The sequence below is a fragment of the Populus nigra genome, chromosome 2 (assembly GCF_951802175.1).
Source record: "Populus nigra chromosome 2, ddPopNigr1.1, whole genome shotgun sequence".
Lineage (NCBI taxonomy): Eukaryota > Viridiplantae > Streptophyta > Magnoliopsida > Malpighiales > Salicaceae > Populus > Populus nigra.
In genome coordinates this window covers 32,323,485-32,341,964 of record NC_084853.1, presented here as the reverse complement: position 1 = coordinate 32,341,964, position 18,480 = coordinate 32,323,485, and the positions used below count along the sequence as shown (strand labels likewise).

The window sequence follows — 18,480 nt, the reverse complement described above, 5'->3', positions numbered from 1 at the left end:
CTTAGGTAAACGCCAGTTGATTCAAAACATCTTCTAAATGTTTTTTTCAAAAAAATTAAACAAAGTTGTCTTGAATTTTTTTAAGTCAAATTGTGTTTTAACCGAGTTGTGTTTGGACCTACCATGTCAACAGAGTCATATCAAGTCAACTTAAACCTGATTTAATTTAAAACTCGGGTCAAGCAAGGAACCGAGTATAAGGGTCTTTAAATTGCCCTGCAGAGCTAGACTGGATTTGATAAATTAGCCAAAATGTTCTCTGAATAAACACACAATTTTCGTATCATTCTTATATATATTTTTAATGCATTTGTGTTCAAATTATCAAAACTTTAGTTTTTTTTTTTATTTTAAACTTCCTTTTATGATTATGGTGAGGTGTTGTAAAAAAATATTATTATAATAAATGCTAAAAAAAAGGAAGCATGTTAATAAGATAAAGATGTTTTAATTACAAAGATATTTTTTATCCTTCTTTCAAATCTTTCATTTTTTATATTTATTCAATTTTTTTATTTTATTAAATAAAGAATATAGAAAAAAAAGGGAGCAGTTGACTGGGTATCTAATGATGAGGGCATTCAATGCACAATTGCTCAAATCTTTCTCAACACTCAAAGAGTCTCCCCCCATGAGATTGTTGAATCCTACATATTTATTTTCTTATGTTGGCAACTCGAGAGGCTAGGAAATACTTTTCAAGGAAAATCTTCTTCATGTCATTCCAAGTTCCAATGGAACATGTGAGAATAGATAAAAGCCATGTCTTTTCTGCCCTTTTAAAGAGTAAGGGAAAGCTTTCAACTTAACTTGTTCTTTGTCAACTCCGTTTGGTTTGATGCCAACACAAACCATGAGAAACTCTTTGAGATGAGTATAAGGATCTTCTCCGGCAAGTCCATTGAATATTAACAATAAATGTATAAAACCAAACTTGAGCTCGAAGTTGGCATTGTTGTCGATGTTTATGCACAATGGCTGATTCTCCACATTAGGAGCACCAAGCTCCTTGAGTGTCTGTTGTCGTGTAACAACTATAGTGTTGATGCGAGCTTCTTTTCATAACCTATGTAAAGTGTTTTCTATTTCAAGATCTACATGCACTTGTCTCTGGTTAGTAGAACGGGTTACAGGCATAAATTGTTAAGAAAACTCAAAAGAAACCAACCACACACGAGAATTAAAGTAGTGCAAATTGAATGAAAATCCTACGCTAGAACACAAAAATTGCTTAAAAACCCTAGAAAAAAGCCGAATTTGGCCTTAATAGGGTGGAGTTAGTATAGCCACCAGTCTTCTTCAGAACATCGTTTCCCTTAAGGACATAAAAGGCCGAGACCTAATTCCACCAAAAAATTAGTTTTAAGCAGTACCGGTCGTACTGTATAGTACCATCGCAAGCAAAAAAATTTGTTTCTTTTTTTTAACAAAATAAATAACAATCACATCACAAGAATGAATTAAAATCACTTTCCCGACAATGACACCAAAATTTGGTGTGGTGTCGTGGTCGCATAAATTAATTACCTTAGCTTCAATAAACAAGATAGTATAGAGCAAGTAAGGGATCAATCCCATGAGGAAGTTTTAGTTCAGATTTTTATATTATATGATATGCAATTAGGGGGAATTTTGAGATTATCTAGACTATAGCAGAATTAAACAATCAAGCTAAATTAAATAAATAAAAAAATTATCAAGAGAACAAATCTTGGTTTCAAGTAAACATTCACCTACAGAAATCAAAACCGATCATTAAAACAAAACATCAATTTATATTCTGAATCCTTATCTTTTCTTAACATTGGTTAGTTAACAGATTCGCCGTATAACTAACCATAACCATCAAACAATCACGGTGTCCGCACTAGTAATTAAAATTCAATGGCAGCTTTAAGAACTAGATAAGTTGATTAATCTAGACAACATAATTATCCGTCATTCATGTTTGGTTTGATCGAATGTTCTTCTTAAGATTAATAATGTAGATCTGCCATAATTATTAAACTCAGTTGCTTCACAACTTTATATATCATAACTCTGGTTTTGATAGCAAAATTAGCAATAGATTATTCACAAAAATAACTTAGAGTCCGCTCTACAATTAAAATAAATAATCATAGGAAATAAGCATAAGAGAACAAACATATTCATTCATCATATAAACAAAAAAGAAAAGGTAAAATAAATCTCACAGTTCTTGAAATCCGAAGGTTTTTGTGTCCTTGCAACCAAGAAAAAGAGTTTAGCCTTGCATGTCTATTGAACAACTAATCAAAAACGAAGAAGAATGCATGATTTTGTGTTTTTTAGAGGAAGGTGCATTTTTTTCTCTCTTGGTTGGTCGCCCCCTCTTCCTTTCTCTCTTTCTTTTTTATTTGATAGGAAACCATAATATCTCTTTTCTAAAACATAATCCTTACCTAAGTAGACAATTTATATTTAAGTAGTTCAATAACTATTTTCCTAAATAAGGAGAAATAGTCTTGCATAAAATCCTCAAACTTTGATTTTGGACTTATAAGAGTTAAATTGCCGAACTAAAGACTTGGATGTCGGTTTGGATGCTTTGGGAAGTAATTTGGACTTGTTTCTTCACAAAACCTGTTTGCTGGCAGAATTCATATGGCATCTTAGAAAACTCATATGAGCTCATTTTCTAATGAAATTTGGTATGATGATAGGTCTTTGAGTCAGGAATTCAACCAAATTGAGTTTGCATTAAATGAATTTTTCTAACTCAAGATATTCAAGTCGTAATAGCCAAAGATCAACACTGGCAGAATGCAAGATTTGTCTTTGAAGGCTGTGACCTCTATGTAATTTCTCTTTTTATTTTTCTTGCCATATATTTATAGAAAAGTATGGATATTAGCTTTCTAATGCCACTGGAATCACTTCGTTTCAACCTCTAGAGGTCAAGTTCTGTACAAAACATCGATCGAAAGTCAAATCTGCCAATTATCTCCAATTTACTTCTTTTTGAATCTTACATCCAAAAGTGCCTTCAAAACATAAAACAAAAAATATTAAGGCATTTTATATATAAAACATAGGCAAAATACTAGTTAAATATGAGTAAAACTATCAAATAATATGGTTGCATCAAATACCCCCACACATAGCTCTTGCTTGTCCTCGAGAAAGAAGAGAGAGAAAGTTGTTGTTTACACCGATCCCAACAACAAAAATGATTGATCTTCGTGGCAATGGCTTTCATTTGATGAGAGAAGATTGATTTTGGTTGTTTAGAATCTCAATATTTCTTAAAAAATCAGATTGAAGTCGAAGAATTTTTTTTACCCGGTTTTATTGTGTTTTTGGACCTTTTTTGGGTTTCCTAGGTTGATAAATTGATTTCTAGATGTTTTAAGGTTGTTTACAAGGTATTTTTAGGTTAAAATGGGTTGAAATATGAGTTTTTAGGTCAAAAAATACTTTACCCTAATTTCTCAGCTACCACTATGGTGGTCGAAATTTGAGCATCATTTAATTATTATTTTTTATAAAAAAAGGTTGAATGACAAGTCATTTTCCCCTTAATAAGATATATAAAAAAATAAAATCAGGTCTTCGTGCGCACGCCTAAGTTTGAAGGCCCACATGTTTAGGGTTTTTTTTGGCATTTTTTGTTTTATTTTTTAAAAATTTTATTATTTTATCTTTAGGTAAAAAATAAATTTTAGAAAAAACATTATTAAACCTAACTGAGTCTATGACTCGAGTCACAGGTTTGACAGGTTAATCAATAACATTCGGGTCAATTTAATAAATTGTTGTTTCAATATTTAAATATGCCATATTGAAAAAAAAGGCATTTATTTTATTTTGAATTTGTCTTCATGATGTGGTTTGTTTTTCTTTTTCCTATGAAGTTAATTTGTTCAAAATTGCTTTTTATATGATTATTACGGTCTCATGTTCCTTCTCATGGATATAAAAATTTAACTTTGGTTGACCCGGGCTACTTCAATATGTCACAATGTTAATGTTTTTTCTAGAAAAAAAGTCATCTTGCAAATTTATTTTCCTCTATTTTTTTCTTCCATTTTCAAATTTTAGTTTTTTATTTATTATTGTTTATCCTAAACCTAGTGAATTCCATGACCCAGATCGTGGGCTTAAAAGGTTAGGTTGGCCGCATAGCTCGTGTTGATAAAATTTATTTTTAAGCATTTGAGTTATTTTGAATTGATCATTATGATACGTTTCATTTTGATTTTTGTATCATTAATTGATTTTGATATGTTTTTTTTCCTATAATTTAATGACACTGCTTAAAAATTTCCTATAATTTTGATATTTTTTCAAGATTTTAAAAATCTTAGCTCAACCACGGTGAAACACAATTTAATGAACTAATGCATTCTAAAAAACATTTAGAAGGAACATGTTTTGAACCACTAGTGTATCCTAGATAACTTTAGCTAAGATAGATAGCACGAAAACATTTACTACAAGTACTATAGCTTCTCACAAAAATCACTATGGAGTTACAATGTTTCCCTACATTGTTTTTTTTCCCCTTAAACACATGGTTCTTTTTTTTTCCTTTTACTTTTCTTTTTGTTTTTTTTTCTTATGATTTTTTCAAAGATATTTTTGTCAATTTTATTTTTTTAATATTGAGATGGTTTAAAATTTAGCTTTATAATTTTTTTTTCTTTTTATTTTATCTTTCTATGAGGTTAGTATGGTTTGAAAGTTTGTCGAGGTAATCCAAGTTGCCTCGGTTTATGGATTTGGTGGGTTTGTTTTAATTGAACTTGGCTTTTTTATATTCTATTTTTTCTCATATAGTTAAAAAAATAGTTTTAGAGAAAGGTTAAGTTCTTAAATTTTATAAAATAACAAAAATTTGTTTACATGTTCATGTTTCAACATACCATGGCCTCTTGTATGATCCATACTTGTTTATTTTAACATGTAATACATGCCCCCCCCCCTCCTCCATCTCCTTCATGTTTGGATGAAGGCTTTCTCTCCTATTTCACACTCTATTTTCACTTCTATCTACCTAAGAAAAATCCTCAAAAACCTTAATCTAAGAGACAACTTTTGTACAACACTTACCCAATGTATTAGAAATTGTTCTAGGAAGGTTTTAAGTTTATCATAGTTGCGTTTTCTACTCCCTAAAAACTCTTCTCCCTCATATTTTCTTGGTCTCTTTCCACTCCTCCTTTACTGTCGCTAGCCTCTTGCCTTCCTTACCCTCGATTTATTTTGCTTTTGATGCTTTAATCTTCACTCAAACCTCTTAATTTCTCTTATGTGTTTGCTTGCATGTGATTTTCTCCACCTATTCTTTGGAATAAGATGTTGAAGAGAAGAGTGTCTCTTCCTTTTCCCCTCCTCTCTTTTCTGCCATCAGCCCACTTATTCTTCTTAGGGCTAATAGGATTTTTTCTTTTTCTTTTTTCTTTTGTCCCTCATTTGTTTATATATTTTCAGTTTAGTCCCCTCACTCTTTTGTCTTTCTCATATTAAATCCCAATTTCTCCTTATTCACTTATGTGTGTTTCATACTTCAAGTTAGAGCTATTGTCTTTTACCAATAGGTTCTTCTCTATTTACTAAATCTCATGCATTCATGTTTTAGAAGTTCACAAAAAAGTACCCAAAAATGCATGCCTATTTTTTTTGTCTTTTTCTAAGGGTGAAGATATTTTTTTTACTATATTCTAAGAAACAAAAAGACAAACAAAAATATTGGTAAACAATTCTAATTTTTTTTTATATTGGGATAAATAATTCATCTTACTGTGTAAGATAAATATACCCTTTATTAATTTTCTAATAATTAATGAGCCATTAAAATTAGATCGAACTTGTAACACCCTCGATTTAATTTATGCAATACTCGTTGAAAAATTAGGATTTTGTTTTGCATATGAGTGTGTGTGTGTATCATGATCCTTGATCCCTAACTATCCAGACAACAATTTTTAAGCTTATTATTATTATTATTATACTTGCTACTGAAAATTCAGCAGAGTCTCCTCTATAAATTGATCTTTTCAAGTGTCGACATCAACTTAAAACACAATTTATCCTACATAGTTATGATTCAACCATTCTAGAACATCTTGAACAAAAACTGAATTCTCATCACTTCATCCACTTCGACTTATACCTTCACCATTTTCCATTCTAATAGTAGTGTCATATATCTTTTCTCTTCATACATGATGTCATTAAAACAAAGCATATTATAAAGTTAGCTACATGCATACTAAAATTCTTTAATGTCTACACAAAAGAGATTTAATTATCTAAAAAGTGGTATATGACTAAACATTAATTACAAGCCCAAAAGATAACTTCAAATCCTTATGAACTAGAATATTACATAATCCACATACCCAAAATATACCTAGTAAATAACTACCCATAAAAGAAGAGAATCAAGGTTGTCCTGCGGTATGAAAATGACCTATAAGAATGCAACACAATTTATTTAGTAATACTAATTTAATTTATTTACACATATATATAGTTCACACACATTCTTCTTTTTTTCTCAATATAATCTCTAATAAATTTTCTGTAGACATATCCTCTAACTTTGGTTACTTGAGATGACTTCTAGATTACCAAGCTTCATAGTTTGGTTATAAAGTTTACTTCTTTTGACACCATGGTCTCCATCTTAATGGCAACCAAGTAATGACACAAATAATCCAGGTCTTCATCAATTCTTGATCAAATTCATTAGCACCTTAGCCATTTCATATATAGATGACTAAATTCTATATCCACACCTTAGTTTATGTTCATACGGACAACTAAGTCATCTGTCCGTACCACTTTAGCCATGCCTCTGCAAATGGCTAAGTCTAATATTATTCACCTTAGCTTTCCACCACTTTAGAAACTATGTCAAAATCAAATGTTTATATCTCATTAGTTTATGACCATTTAGATAACTAAGTCATACTCGTTATCTTTTATATTAATTCATTTCATTCATCAAATAATTCTTTTCATTCTTAACCATGTGTTTTCATTATTCTCTTACATCTATAACACAGTTCAGTTCTAATAATTATCAAATGTACATAATAAAGACAACCCAAATCACATATAAGAAAACAAAAGAATAACTACAATAACTTTACATAGTTAAAGAGCGAAACACCTACCTGCAGCTCCAAGTGTTCGAGCTCGCTCCACTAAAGTTTCTGCCACAAATTCTCCTCCTATAAATAAAAGGAAGGCATGCTTGTTACAATATTCATATCCAGAATTGAAACAAGTACATAATTTCATTGTCACGTTACATATTTCAACATTACATGTTCCAATAATTTCTCGTCTCAACATTAATTCCATTCATACTAATTAATTCTTCTGTTGGTATCTCTTATCAAAAATACATATTTTCCTAACTTTTTTTTTTATCAAATGTTAGAATTTTATAGATCAAAGAGCAAGATTAGCTGGAAAACCAGCATGACAAAAATACATATGTACAGAACAAGCCAGTGAAAACAGGCTCCCAACAAGCGCAAACAAAAAATACAACCTAGAGAAACAAAACTTCTCATACATAGAGAGAAGGTACCCTCTCTACAGGTGCCAAGAACCCAAAGATATAGGTGCCAAAAATAACCGGGGGAAACAGAAATCCACAAGCCATCAAGACAAAAATGCTTAACTACATTTACCCAAAATTCCAAAAGCCATAGATAGAGACCACAAACAAAAGCAGGTGGACCCGACAACAAAGTGATGCACGTGTAGCCAATCTGCATGAACCATGTATTCACGAAGCAGCATTTCTCTATGGGAAAACCATAACTGAGAGTACTATCTTCAAAATTCCAACACCCAAAAATATGTGAGCGCACAGCCACCCAAAGACAAAGCCTAGTGGGCCAAGAAAGGAGAACCTGATTTGAAGAACAAGCCACAAGAGCAAGCATCAAGGCGACAAGGAGTTAAAACAGCTACAACAGCAACCAATCACTTTAGGAGATACAGAGGACACAAAACAGCAACAGGAGCTCAGAACTAGCCGAGAGCAGCGACAAGCTTTGACTCCTCCATGCAGAGACAGAGGCAGTAGCTAAGAAACAGAAAAACAACACCTCCTCCATGCAGGGATGAAGAAAGATTCGGTTCATCCATGCAGGGACAAAACCCAGTCATCCACGCAAAATGACGACTATGCAAATTAATTCACTAGCAGCCAGGAACAGTGGATAATAGCTATCCATGCAGAGATAAGGGACCGACCAAAAAAGACCAGCACATTAAGCATGCATGGCCAAGGCTTCCCCATGCAGTCACATAGGGGAAGGGAATCGATTAGCCTTGCTCATGCAGCAACGTGGTAAAGAGAGTGGTCTTTTTCATGGAAATGCAAAAGTGTGTAGAAAAGAATTTGGAATCTTCGGAATGTGGCATCTACAGAGGCTGACTTGTGTGCAAAGATGCGGTTGTTTCTTTCATCCCAAATCAAATACACAAGCAGGGCAAGGGACACACGTCTCATTCTTTGCGTCAGCTCTATTCTCCTACCATTGAGACCGCTGATGGCACTGGAAAGTGTAGACATAGGCCGGTTGATTCTTAACCAGCTCTTAGCATGATTCCATAGTAAAGAAGTCCAGTTGCAAATGAAAAAAAGATGGGCATGTGTCTCGTCATCACTATTGCATAAAGAACAAAGAGTCTATGTGGAGAGGTAGCTGAGTCGGTCCCTTGTTCGGAGTCTACCGAGGGCTGCGAGCCAAAGAATGAATTTAGTCCGAGGCAGAGACCATTCCTCCCAAACAACCCTAGTCCACTGGACCCTCTCACCTTTAGACCTAAAGAACTCATGAGCATTAACAAGAAATGTCCCCGAACCAGTATCCCAACTTTCAAGAGTATTGATTGCGGCAAGAACGCCTCCACATTGTTCTACCAGCTGGTTTTTTAGAGTGCAAATGGACTTCCATAGAGGTGATGAAACGCTCCATACACCCACATCCCAGATTATGGTATGAGAAAGGTAATAATGTGCCACCCAATGAATCCACAAAGAGTCTGTTTTAAGGTGAAAGTTCCATAGCTGCTTAACTAAAAAACCTTTGTTATGAGCCAACCTTTGTTATGAGCCTTGATATCTAGGAGAGCCAGGCCTCCTTCCTGTTTGGGAAGACAAACCTGGAATCAGATAACTTAATTTCCCTTAAAATGCATCTTTTATTTTCGGTAGTAAATACCTTCAATCCTCATTGATTTACACTTTTATACTTCAATTATTTCTTTTTGATAACTCCTTAATTAAAATTTTTTTTTGTTTATATGTGATTTACTAAGCATGAAAAAATAACTATGTCATATGATCATCCAAATAAATCCTCACACCATTCCTTATACCTTCATAATTAACTAACTTCATGAACATATAATTTAATACTCTTTCCAATAATTTGCAGTGCAATACATTAATTTCTCTACCTATACATATTAGCATGCATTGACATTAACCATATATTTACTTAACTTTTCCACATATTATGATATCCATATATACAACTTAATCATTTATGCATCAACACACCACAATCACACACAATTATACAAGCTTTAATACATTCCATGTTCATCCTCATTTTTTTTTCAAATGTGACTGCATTGTTGTTTTTCAAAACACCAAATTTTTATCTTCCATCCTTCATTATTTAGCATCATTATCAACCTATCCTATATCACAATGTATCAATTTCAACAATTTCATGTTTTTTTCAAATTATCTCCTAAAAATCCTAATTCAAGAAATCTAAGAACAATGCATTAAATCTATTTCTTTCCACCCAAACATGTTTAAACAACTTTGAACTCATTTCCCAACACTAAAATGAACTTCGAAAGCTAACCTGGTGATGCTTTTTTTTCCTCCCTTCAATTTTTCTTCTTTGCCATGACTTACAACCCCTTTGTCTCCCTTCACCCTCACTTAGTTTTCTTCTTAAATCCTTGCTTGAGGGAGTGATTTGTTGTTTTACCCCTTTTAGATCATTGATTCTACACAATTTCTACTCTTTTACTCAAGGTAAGTTTTTGTTTCAAGCATTTTTCCCTCCTTCTTTTCTCTCCATTCTGTTTTATTCCTCTGTTACCTCTATTTCTGGCGTCAAAAGAAGGGAGAATAAATTGTTGGACTTTGCCAGCTCATCAGATTATTTACAAAACTACCATTGAAGAATTTTATGTTATTTACAATCCGACTATTAGAATTTTTTAAAATATATTTCCGAACTCGGATTGCCCTAAAATTTTAATCGAATGTAGAACTATATGTTTTGAAATTTCTTGTAAAAGTTTAGTTCGATCTAACAGTCGGATTGAACGTTCTGCTCAATAACATAAAACTAGTCAATATGATAAATATTTTATTATTATTATTATTTTAACATTAACCATTCATTTTAATCATTTTCTTTTCAGGCTACAGTAACAATCAATGATAATCTATAAAGTGATACAGTAAAAAAACCCCACACTCAATATATCTTTGGTAATGATATGGATTCGTAGGCACATTTACAATACAAGAAGTTTCAAGGTTCGGACACGTAATCCCTTTGCAGTTTGCAGCTTTGAGAGTACCTTATAAACCATGAAAACATGGCGGGAACTTCTGGCACCATCAAGTGGAAATCCCTGCCATGGGCGAGTCTCTCTCTACTTAATCCCCAAGATCTCTCCCATTTCTCATCTTCTCAACTCACATTTTGTTATCATCTGAACCCTCAAGTCCTCAAAATGCCCCAAGCAAAATTATGAAACAACAACCCTGAAATCAAAGAGCCTTCTCATGAAATCCCCAAGCTCTAACAAAATGGTGTTCACAAAGCCGCTCCAATCCCATCATCTCTCTTGAAAGTGGAAAAGCTATCTGAAAGTGTTGCTTTGCCCTCTAGATGCTCTCTGCTTGCCATTAGCTATGATCTCTCTAGGATTAAGCCAAACCCTCTTCTAGTGTTTTTGTTTTTTGAAGGATGCAGGATTATTTGCAAATTCATGGGTTTTTGTTTCTAATGTTCTGCAGTGCCTCATAGATAGAGGTTCTAGCTAGAGGAAAAGCCCTTATCCTAATAGATTTGAGCATTGCTATAACTAAAGGAACTTATGCTCATATTGGTAAATCTTACTTCGTACCTTTTTATTTATGTTCATAAATGGTTTGGTTTTGTTTATAAAATTGAGTTTTGTTGTTTTAGCACCCAGATCGGGATTGGCATGGAAGCATTCGATTGATGTGGGTGCTGGTGTCATAGATGATGATTACAGAGGCCCTGTTGGAGTTATCTTAGTTAACCAATCTACTGTTGATTTCGAGGTAAAGGTTGGCGATTGAATTGCGTAATTGTTTTTTGAGAAAATTGTAACTTCTGATGTCATGGAAGTTGAGGATTTGGATGCAACTGTGAGAGGTGTTGGAGGGTTTGGATCTACTAGTGTTTGAGCTTCCTGTGATTTGTAATTTTTTTTCTTTAATGTTTCTGTTTCTTGTGTTTAAATTTAGCGAATAGATGGCAGACTAAACATCATGTAAAAATATTCACTATTCCACCAACAAAATCTACCAAAATTAGGATTTCTATACTTATAAAGATCAAATTTCTTCCAAATGAGCCAATTGGTTCAGATATAAAATATATAAAAAAGTCACAATGTTGAATAATAATAATAATAATTTTCATTCTTATTAGGATATATTCTTCAAATAGAAACCAAATAGAAATCAAACCTATAACCTTTATGTAGGAGTTAGATTATCTAGAATATTCTTAAAAATTGATTTTAAATTAATTGAAAAAATCTACTCGATAAATCAAAACAAAAAAACCAATTAGAAGATTTTAAAAAAAAATTGGTTCATTTGATTTTGGTTTTACATTTTAGAAACCAACAAAATTAAACCAAGAAATCACACCCAAAAAACCAAAACTATATATAACGAAGCTAAACAAATCATTTTTTCTCTCAAGGTCTGAGTTTTTTTTTTATTATTATTAACCAAGTGTACCTTTGAGGTAACGTAAAATGCGCTTAACGGCTCGGAGGTGAGCATCACGTGGAGAGTGCATAAATTGGCAGACTTATTAAACAAAATAAGATATATATGGTCGTGTATATGTGAGGTATTGAAGAGCACCACTAGACGTCGATATTCGTGAGGATTAGGTAACAAGTGGCCATTAGACATGGAGAGTTTGTGAACAGAGATGACAGGAGTAGGTTGTGATTTACAATCAAGCATGCTAGCAGACTTAAGTATGGACAATAGATACTTAGTTTGATTGAGCTAAAGTTGAGTGGAGGTGCAATGGACCTCAAGACCAAGGAAGTATTGAATGTCACCAAGGTCTTTCGTATGAAAGCGTTGAGAGAGTTGATTGACGAAGTGGTTAACAAGAGAATATGAAGAACCCATAATAATAATATCATCAACATAGACAAGAAGCAATACAGTGCCAACATAGGAATGATTGGTAAAAAGAGAATTATCAGCCTTGCTAGATTTGAAGCCAAGGAAAGTTAAGGCTTGACTAAAACTCTAAAACCATACTCGTGGTGCTTGACGCAAGCCATAAATTGATCGGTGTAATTTACAAACATGGTTAGGAAAAGAAGAGTGGATGAAACTAGGAGGTTGCGACATATAAACCTCTTTAGTTAAAGCACCATGTAGAAATGTGTTTTTGATGTCAAGCTGTCGAATGCTCCATTGACAAGAGAGACCAAGTGAGAGAAGGATGCGAACTGTTGTGGCTTTAGCAACTGGACTGAAAGTGTTTGTAAAATCAATGCCTTGCTCTTGATTGAAGCCTTTAGCTATAAGACATGATTTGTAACGTTCAACGGAACCATTAGCTCATTCCTTGATTTTGTAAACCCAACAACAACCAACAACGTTCATAGAGGATGTACAAGGCACTAAAGTCCAAGTCTAATTATCAAGGAGTGCATGATACTCATCTGTCATTGCAGAATCCCAATGTGAATCGAGGCTGGCAACTTTGAAAGATGATGGTTCACGGGGTATGGAGGATGTAAGCAGTGCAACATAGCATTGGGGTAAGGGATAATTACTGGCACAAAAAGCACGAGGTTTGCAGACGCCAACTTTTGCATGAGTAATCATGGGATGATGATTGGAAAGTATCGGAGCCGGAGTAACCGGTGGGGAAGTAGGCGGTTGGATGGCAGGCTGGTTGGGTGCAACACAACTATTGGAAGTGGTAGGGGTGAAGGAGCAACATGTGATGTAGATTCCACACATGGGGCAGTAGTTGGTGCTTTAGGAGGTTCAATAGCAGATAGTGAAGGTGGTGATGTAGATTTCACACGTGGGGCAGTAGTTGGTACGTTAAGAGGTTCAACAACAGATAGTGAATGACTAAGCAAGGCTGGCTCAAAGGCCAAAGCCAAGGGTAATTGTGATGGAGGAACATGTAGGGAAACAATAGTGGGTAAAGCAGAAGATAACCCATAAGGAAATTCAATTTCATTGAACACTACATGCCGAGAAATGAAGATACGACCACTATAGGAATCCAAGCAACGATAACCTCTATAGATAGTGCTATACTCAATGAAAATACAACGGCGTGTTTTGGGAGTAAGCTTGTCTTGACCATAGTCACCAAGAAACGGGTAACAAGAACATCCAAAAGTTTAGAGAAAAGTGTAGTCTGGGCGAGCACCAAAAAGAGCCTCATAAGGGGACCGTCCTGAAAGGACCGGAGTTGGCAGCTTATTATTTAGGAATACAGGAGTAAAGAAAGCTTCAAGCTTAAAATGTCACGGTAGCAATGCCTGGTGTAAGAGAGATAAACCAATTTCCCGAATATGACGATGCTTTCTTTCAGCAATACCATTCTGTTGAGAAGTATGGGGCATGAAACTCTTAGAGAAATGCCATTTGTATCTAGAAATGAATGAAAAACTCCTTCAACAAGTTATTTAGCACCATTATACTGAAATAGTTTTAAGCACTGATGAAATTGATTTTCACCCATGTTTTTAAAGGTGATAAAACAGGCAAGACTATCAGAGCGATGCTTCATAGGATAAAGCCAATAGTATCTGTTATAATCATCAACAAAAATAATGTAATAAGGATAAGTAGAAGTAGTAATAGTAAGAGAGGGACCTAAAATATCACAATGCACCAATTCCAAAACATGAGTAGAAAGTCTACTGGATAAATGAAAGGGCAAGTGTTTGCTTTTCCCAGCTTGACAAGCATCACAGAACATCATAGAGGAAATTTTATCTGAAGTACAAATTAATTTATTAGAAACAAACTGTTGCAAGACTTTAGAATTGGGATGGCCAAGTCGGCAATGCCATGTTAAACTAGGAGCAGCCTTAGCAGTGTGAGAAACAAAGGTTGTGTTATTGCAGAGAATTTGGAAAGAGAACAAGAGAGTGCATGACCTGGTATTAGATAGAGGTTGTCTTTAACTGGTCACTTCAAAAGTGTCACCCTGTTGCCAAATCCTTTATAACGAAGTCCCATGGAAAACAAGCAAAAACACAATTGTTATCTTTTGTCAGTTTAGCAATAGAGACAAGATTTTCCTTTAATTGCAGAACCACTAGAATACCATTCAAGAAAGCGATTTGGAGCCCATTTTGATTAAAGAATTACCAATATGTGAAATACAGAGAGAGTCACCATTACCAACATACACACCTTAGGTACTAGTAAAAGGAATAGGTTGTTAAACTAGATCAATGTGAGAAGCCATGTGGTTTGTTGCACCTGTATCTCCAAGCTAAAGAGGTGAGACACAATTTAAGAGAAGTCTTTATTGATGCTGGCGAATCAGATACATGAATGCCCAAACTAAGTAGATATATTATCATTGTGATTTGAATCAGGGCGAATATAATGATAATTGCAATTGGAAGCAAAATGACCTTCCAATTTGCATATTTGACAACAGCCATGGTAACGTGACCTGCCAAACCGAGAACAATTGTATCCATTATTAAATCGGTGTTTACCATTATGCAAACTATTACTAAAAGTTTTATCAGGGAAGCCATCAGGAGGTGAAGAGGTATGAGTAGGATACTGACCAAGTATGCTTGTAGAGGAACTACCAAAATTTTGAGAAGCAGTACCTTGCTTTGGACGATTTGACCGACGAGAGTTTCCATGAGTAGTATTACAGAAAGGTTGATAATGTTGTTGGGCGACCAAAGCATGATGTGAGAGTGGAGTCAATGGTGGAGTTGCACGTCCATGAATACGTTCACGTTCTTGTTCATGAACAAGAAGTCGTGCACGAAGCTCTGTAAAGCAAATTGGAGTATGCCAATTGGTAATGCCTTGAGCAAATGGCTGATACTCAAGTGTATGAGGAAGGCCATGAAGAGTCTTGTTTACTAATTAACTGTCTGGAATCAGTTGGTTAATGGCAGTAAGTTGATCTGCGATACCTTTAATTTTGGCGAGGTATGCTTCAATGGAAAGATCATTTTTGTAAGTGTCAAGAAGGGTATCATGCAAGATATCAACACGAGATAAAGTTTGCTGATGAAAGAGCATTTCTAGTGTCCCAAACATCCTTGGTGACATTTTTTACCTAGGACCTCCATGCAAGTGATTGACAAAAGTGTATTCTTAATACCACCTACAACAAGTTGATCAATCTTAAACCAGCGAGCATATTCTTCAGCGTAGTTTGGATTTGGAGAAGCAGTGCCGTCAACAAGAATGGTTTTTGGAGGGGGCGGATCAGTGCCATCAATATGGCTATAGAGGTCATTGCAGATGAGGAGGGGAGTGATTTGATCACGTCAAAGCAAGTAGTTATCATCATTGAGGTGGGTGGAAAAGTTATTTGTTAAAGCAGTTGGAGAGATGGGAAGGTCGAAGAAGGTGACAGAGACAAAGGAGGGATTTGTAAGGGTGGTCATTGTGTGAGAAAGAGATTTCCTTTAAGAATACGTAGTCAGAGCTCTGATACCATGACAGAATAGAGAGAATATTTTGAAAGAATAGCACAACCCTTAAAGGTTGGGATTTTGTTATATTTATAGTCATCATACAAGGCGATGCAAATTTGCAACAGTTATACAATATCATATTGTTTGTCTAATTTATAGCCTAGATGTTAGCTAAGAGATATAGTCAATTGCCTAAATTATAGCTATACAATCTATCAATATCTTGAATCATATCAATGATAAAATAAAAATATTTGAGATGTAATTTATAATTAAGTAATACAATTGGAGTTAAATTTAAGGTATTTCTAAAACGTATCAAGTTTTAAATTGACTATCGAACTTCAAAAAAAAAAAGTAAAAAAAAGAATGGTATTCTAATATGTTTAAATATGTTTGTAAATGAGTGAGTAATATTATTTATCCAACATTTATTAAAATGAATTCTTTAAAATGCCTTGTTAAATTCCAATCTTTAATATATATATATATATATATATATATATAAACTAATTCTTTAAAGGTGTTTTACTAGTACGCTTTAACACTATGCTTCTCCTCATAAATCCCAACAAATTTCAATAATGCTTTTTTATTATTATTTATTTCATGCAAGTACGCTACAACACAAAATTATTATCATATGAATCAAATAAATATATTGAACAATGAAGTACCAAAATATAATAACAACCACCAACAATAGATTTAAATTGACCCAATGATTCATAAATTAACTTAACCAACTAATAATTCAAACTCTAAGTCAGGTTAGGTTGGATCTCGAATTACATTTAACAACTATATTAAGAACTATATAATCTCTATTATTTTTTTTCTATAATTTTGAAGATGTATTGTTGTTTTATGAAGTGTGTGTTTGAGAGTGTGATATGATAAGTTTTTTTATATATATATAAAACTCGCATAAAAAAAATAGGAAAAAGTATGAAAAACTTGCTTTTAATGATGATGTTTTGTGCATTAAAAGGATTGTGCATTTTAAAAAAAAACTATCACGTCCAACAACACCACCTTTCTAAAAGATACTCAAATTCTTACCTTTAAAGATGGTTTTTTTTTTGGGAGGAAAACAAGTCTAGTACTTAAGGAAGTGCAAAGCTAACCTAAGTTTGGTGAAATTTGGGTTTCAGTTGTTTAATGAGATGTCTTTCTTGCAAGTGAATGACTAATTCATGAAGAGATCTAGACAAGAGACAATTTCTGTTGTTGTTTTGTGTATACAAATCATAGCTCAAACCAATTTTCAGAAGTTTACATAGCAATTCGATCTATGGATTTCACACCAATAACCCTTTGTGAGTCTCAAAAAAGAGGAAACCTTCTTGTCTAAATAAATTTTTTATTCACATAATATATTTTATATATTTGTATTATATAAAAGAATGTTTTAACAATAAATTTTTTTCTTTATTTTAAATTAATTTTTTTAATTTTTTTCCTCTTGAATTTTTTTTTCAAAATAAAAGCATTCAGAAAAATTATAATTCTAATATTGCCATATTAAAGTTGATGGAGCTCTAAATAAATTATTTATTCACATAATATACTTTATATATTTGTATTATATAAGAGAATTTTTTTAACAATGAAATCCATTAAAAGAATTCATAAATAATATAATATAATTGTGAAACCCTAGAAATTTATAATTTAAATATGCAGATGTGTAAAGTTTCATGTAAACGTAAGACTGAAAGTGATATGATCTCAATAAGTGATAAAAACCAAGATAAGAAATAATAGATAAATAATGATATATAATGGAGGGGATGACCTCCATAAAATAAATTTTGGTTTGGAATTCACAAGTATAGAGAAACTGGTAACTAATTTTGATGGATAAAATAATGAGGAAAATGATCTAAGGAATAAGTGAGGTAATAAATAATAAATTATAATAAGGGATGGTGCAATTAAAATGGCAAGACTGAAGGTGCAAGCACCGATTAAAAATCAGGGACGCTACTTTGAAATAAAGGTGGAATTTTAAAATGAATACATTCTAAAATAATAAAATGAGCTTAAAGGTTTAGAAGGATAATTGATATGATTTTATGTGAAAATTAAACAAGAAAATTTGGATCGTTAGTGAAAAGTCATGAATTAATCAATTTTACATTAGAAAGTAGAGCTCTCAATCCAATCATTGGATCGGGATGAAAATTTACATGAAGTCTATTAATATGTTTTCCTATCTTGATTAAAGATTTCATCCCAATCAAAGTTCGATAAAGACTAAAGATTTCATCCCAATCAGATTTCGATAAAGACTAGCGATTTAAGTAGAAACAAACCAAATAGTTTACATGAAAAATAAAATAAAAGACATAAAGGCATAAATGAGGGGGAAAAATTGTAATTAGGGGTAAAAATGCCTCTAAAACAGCAAAGAGGCCACCAGTTAAAAAAAAAGGTGAGAGACAATAGCGAAAATTCAGCTAGAGAGAGAAGTGCAGAATTTAGAGGAGCCAATAATTCTCTGATGGCTAT

General features: G+C 33.2%; 1 protein-coding gene and 1 non-coding gene across 2 annotated transcripts; both read left to right on the top strand.

Moving 5' to 3' along the window:
- Window positions 1-563: 563 nt before the first annotated feature.
- On the top strand, window positions 564-670 carry LOC133684371 (small nucleolar RNA R71). The gene has a single exon (XR_009837877.1). It is a non-coding gene; the product is annotated as a small nucleolar RNA R71 (small nucleolar RNA).
- Window positions 671-10,623: 9,953 nt separating this feature from the next.
- LOC133682910 (deoxyuridine 5'-triphosphate nucleotidohydrolase-like) lies at window positions 10,624-11,464 on the top strand. Its single transcript, XM_062106451.1, is given in 4 exon segments — window positions 10,624-10,672; window positions 10,853-10,977; window positions 11,058-11,139; window positions 11,220-11,464. Coding segments are annotated over 4 exon segments (501 nt in total).
- Window positions 11,465-18,480: the final 7,016 nt, after the last annotated feature.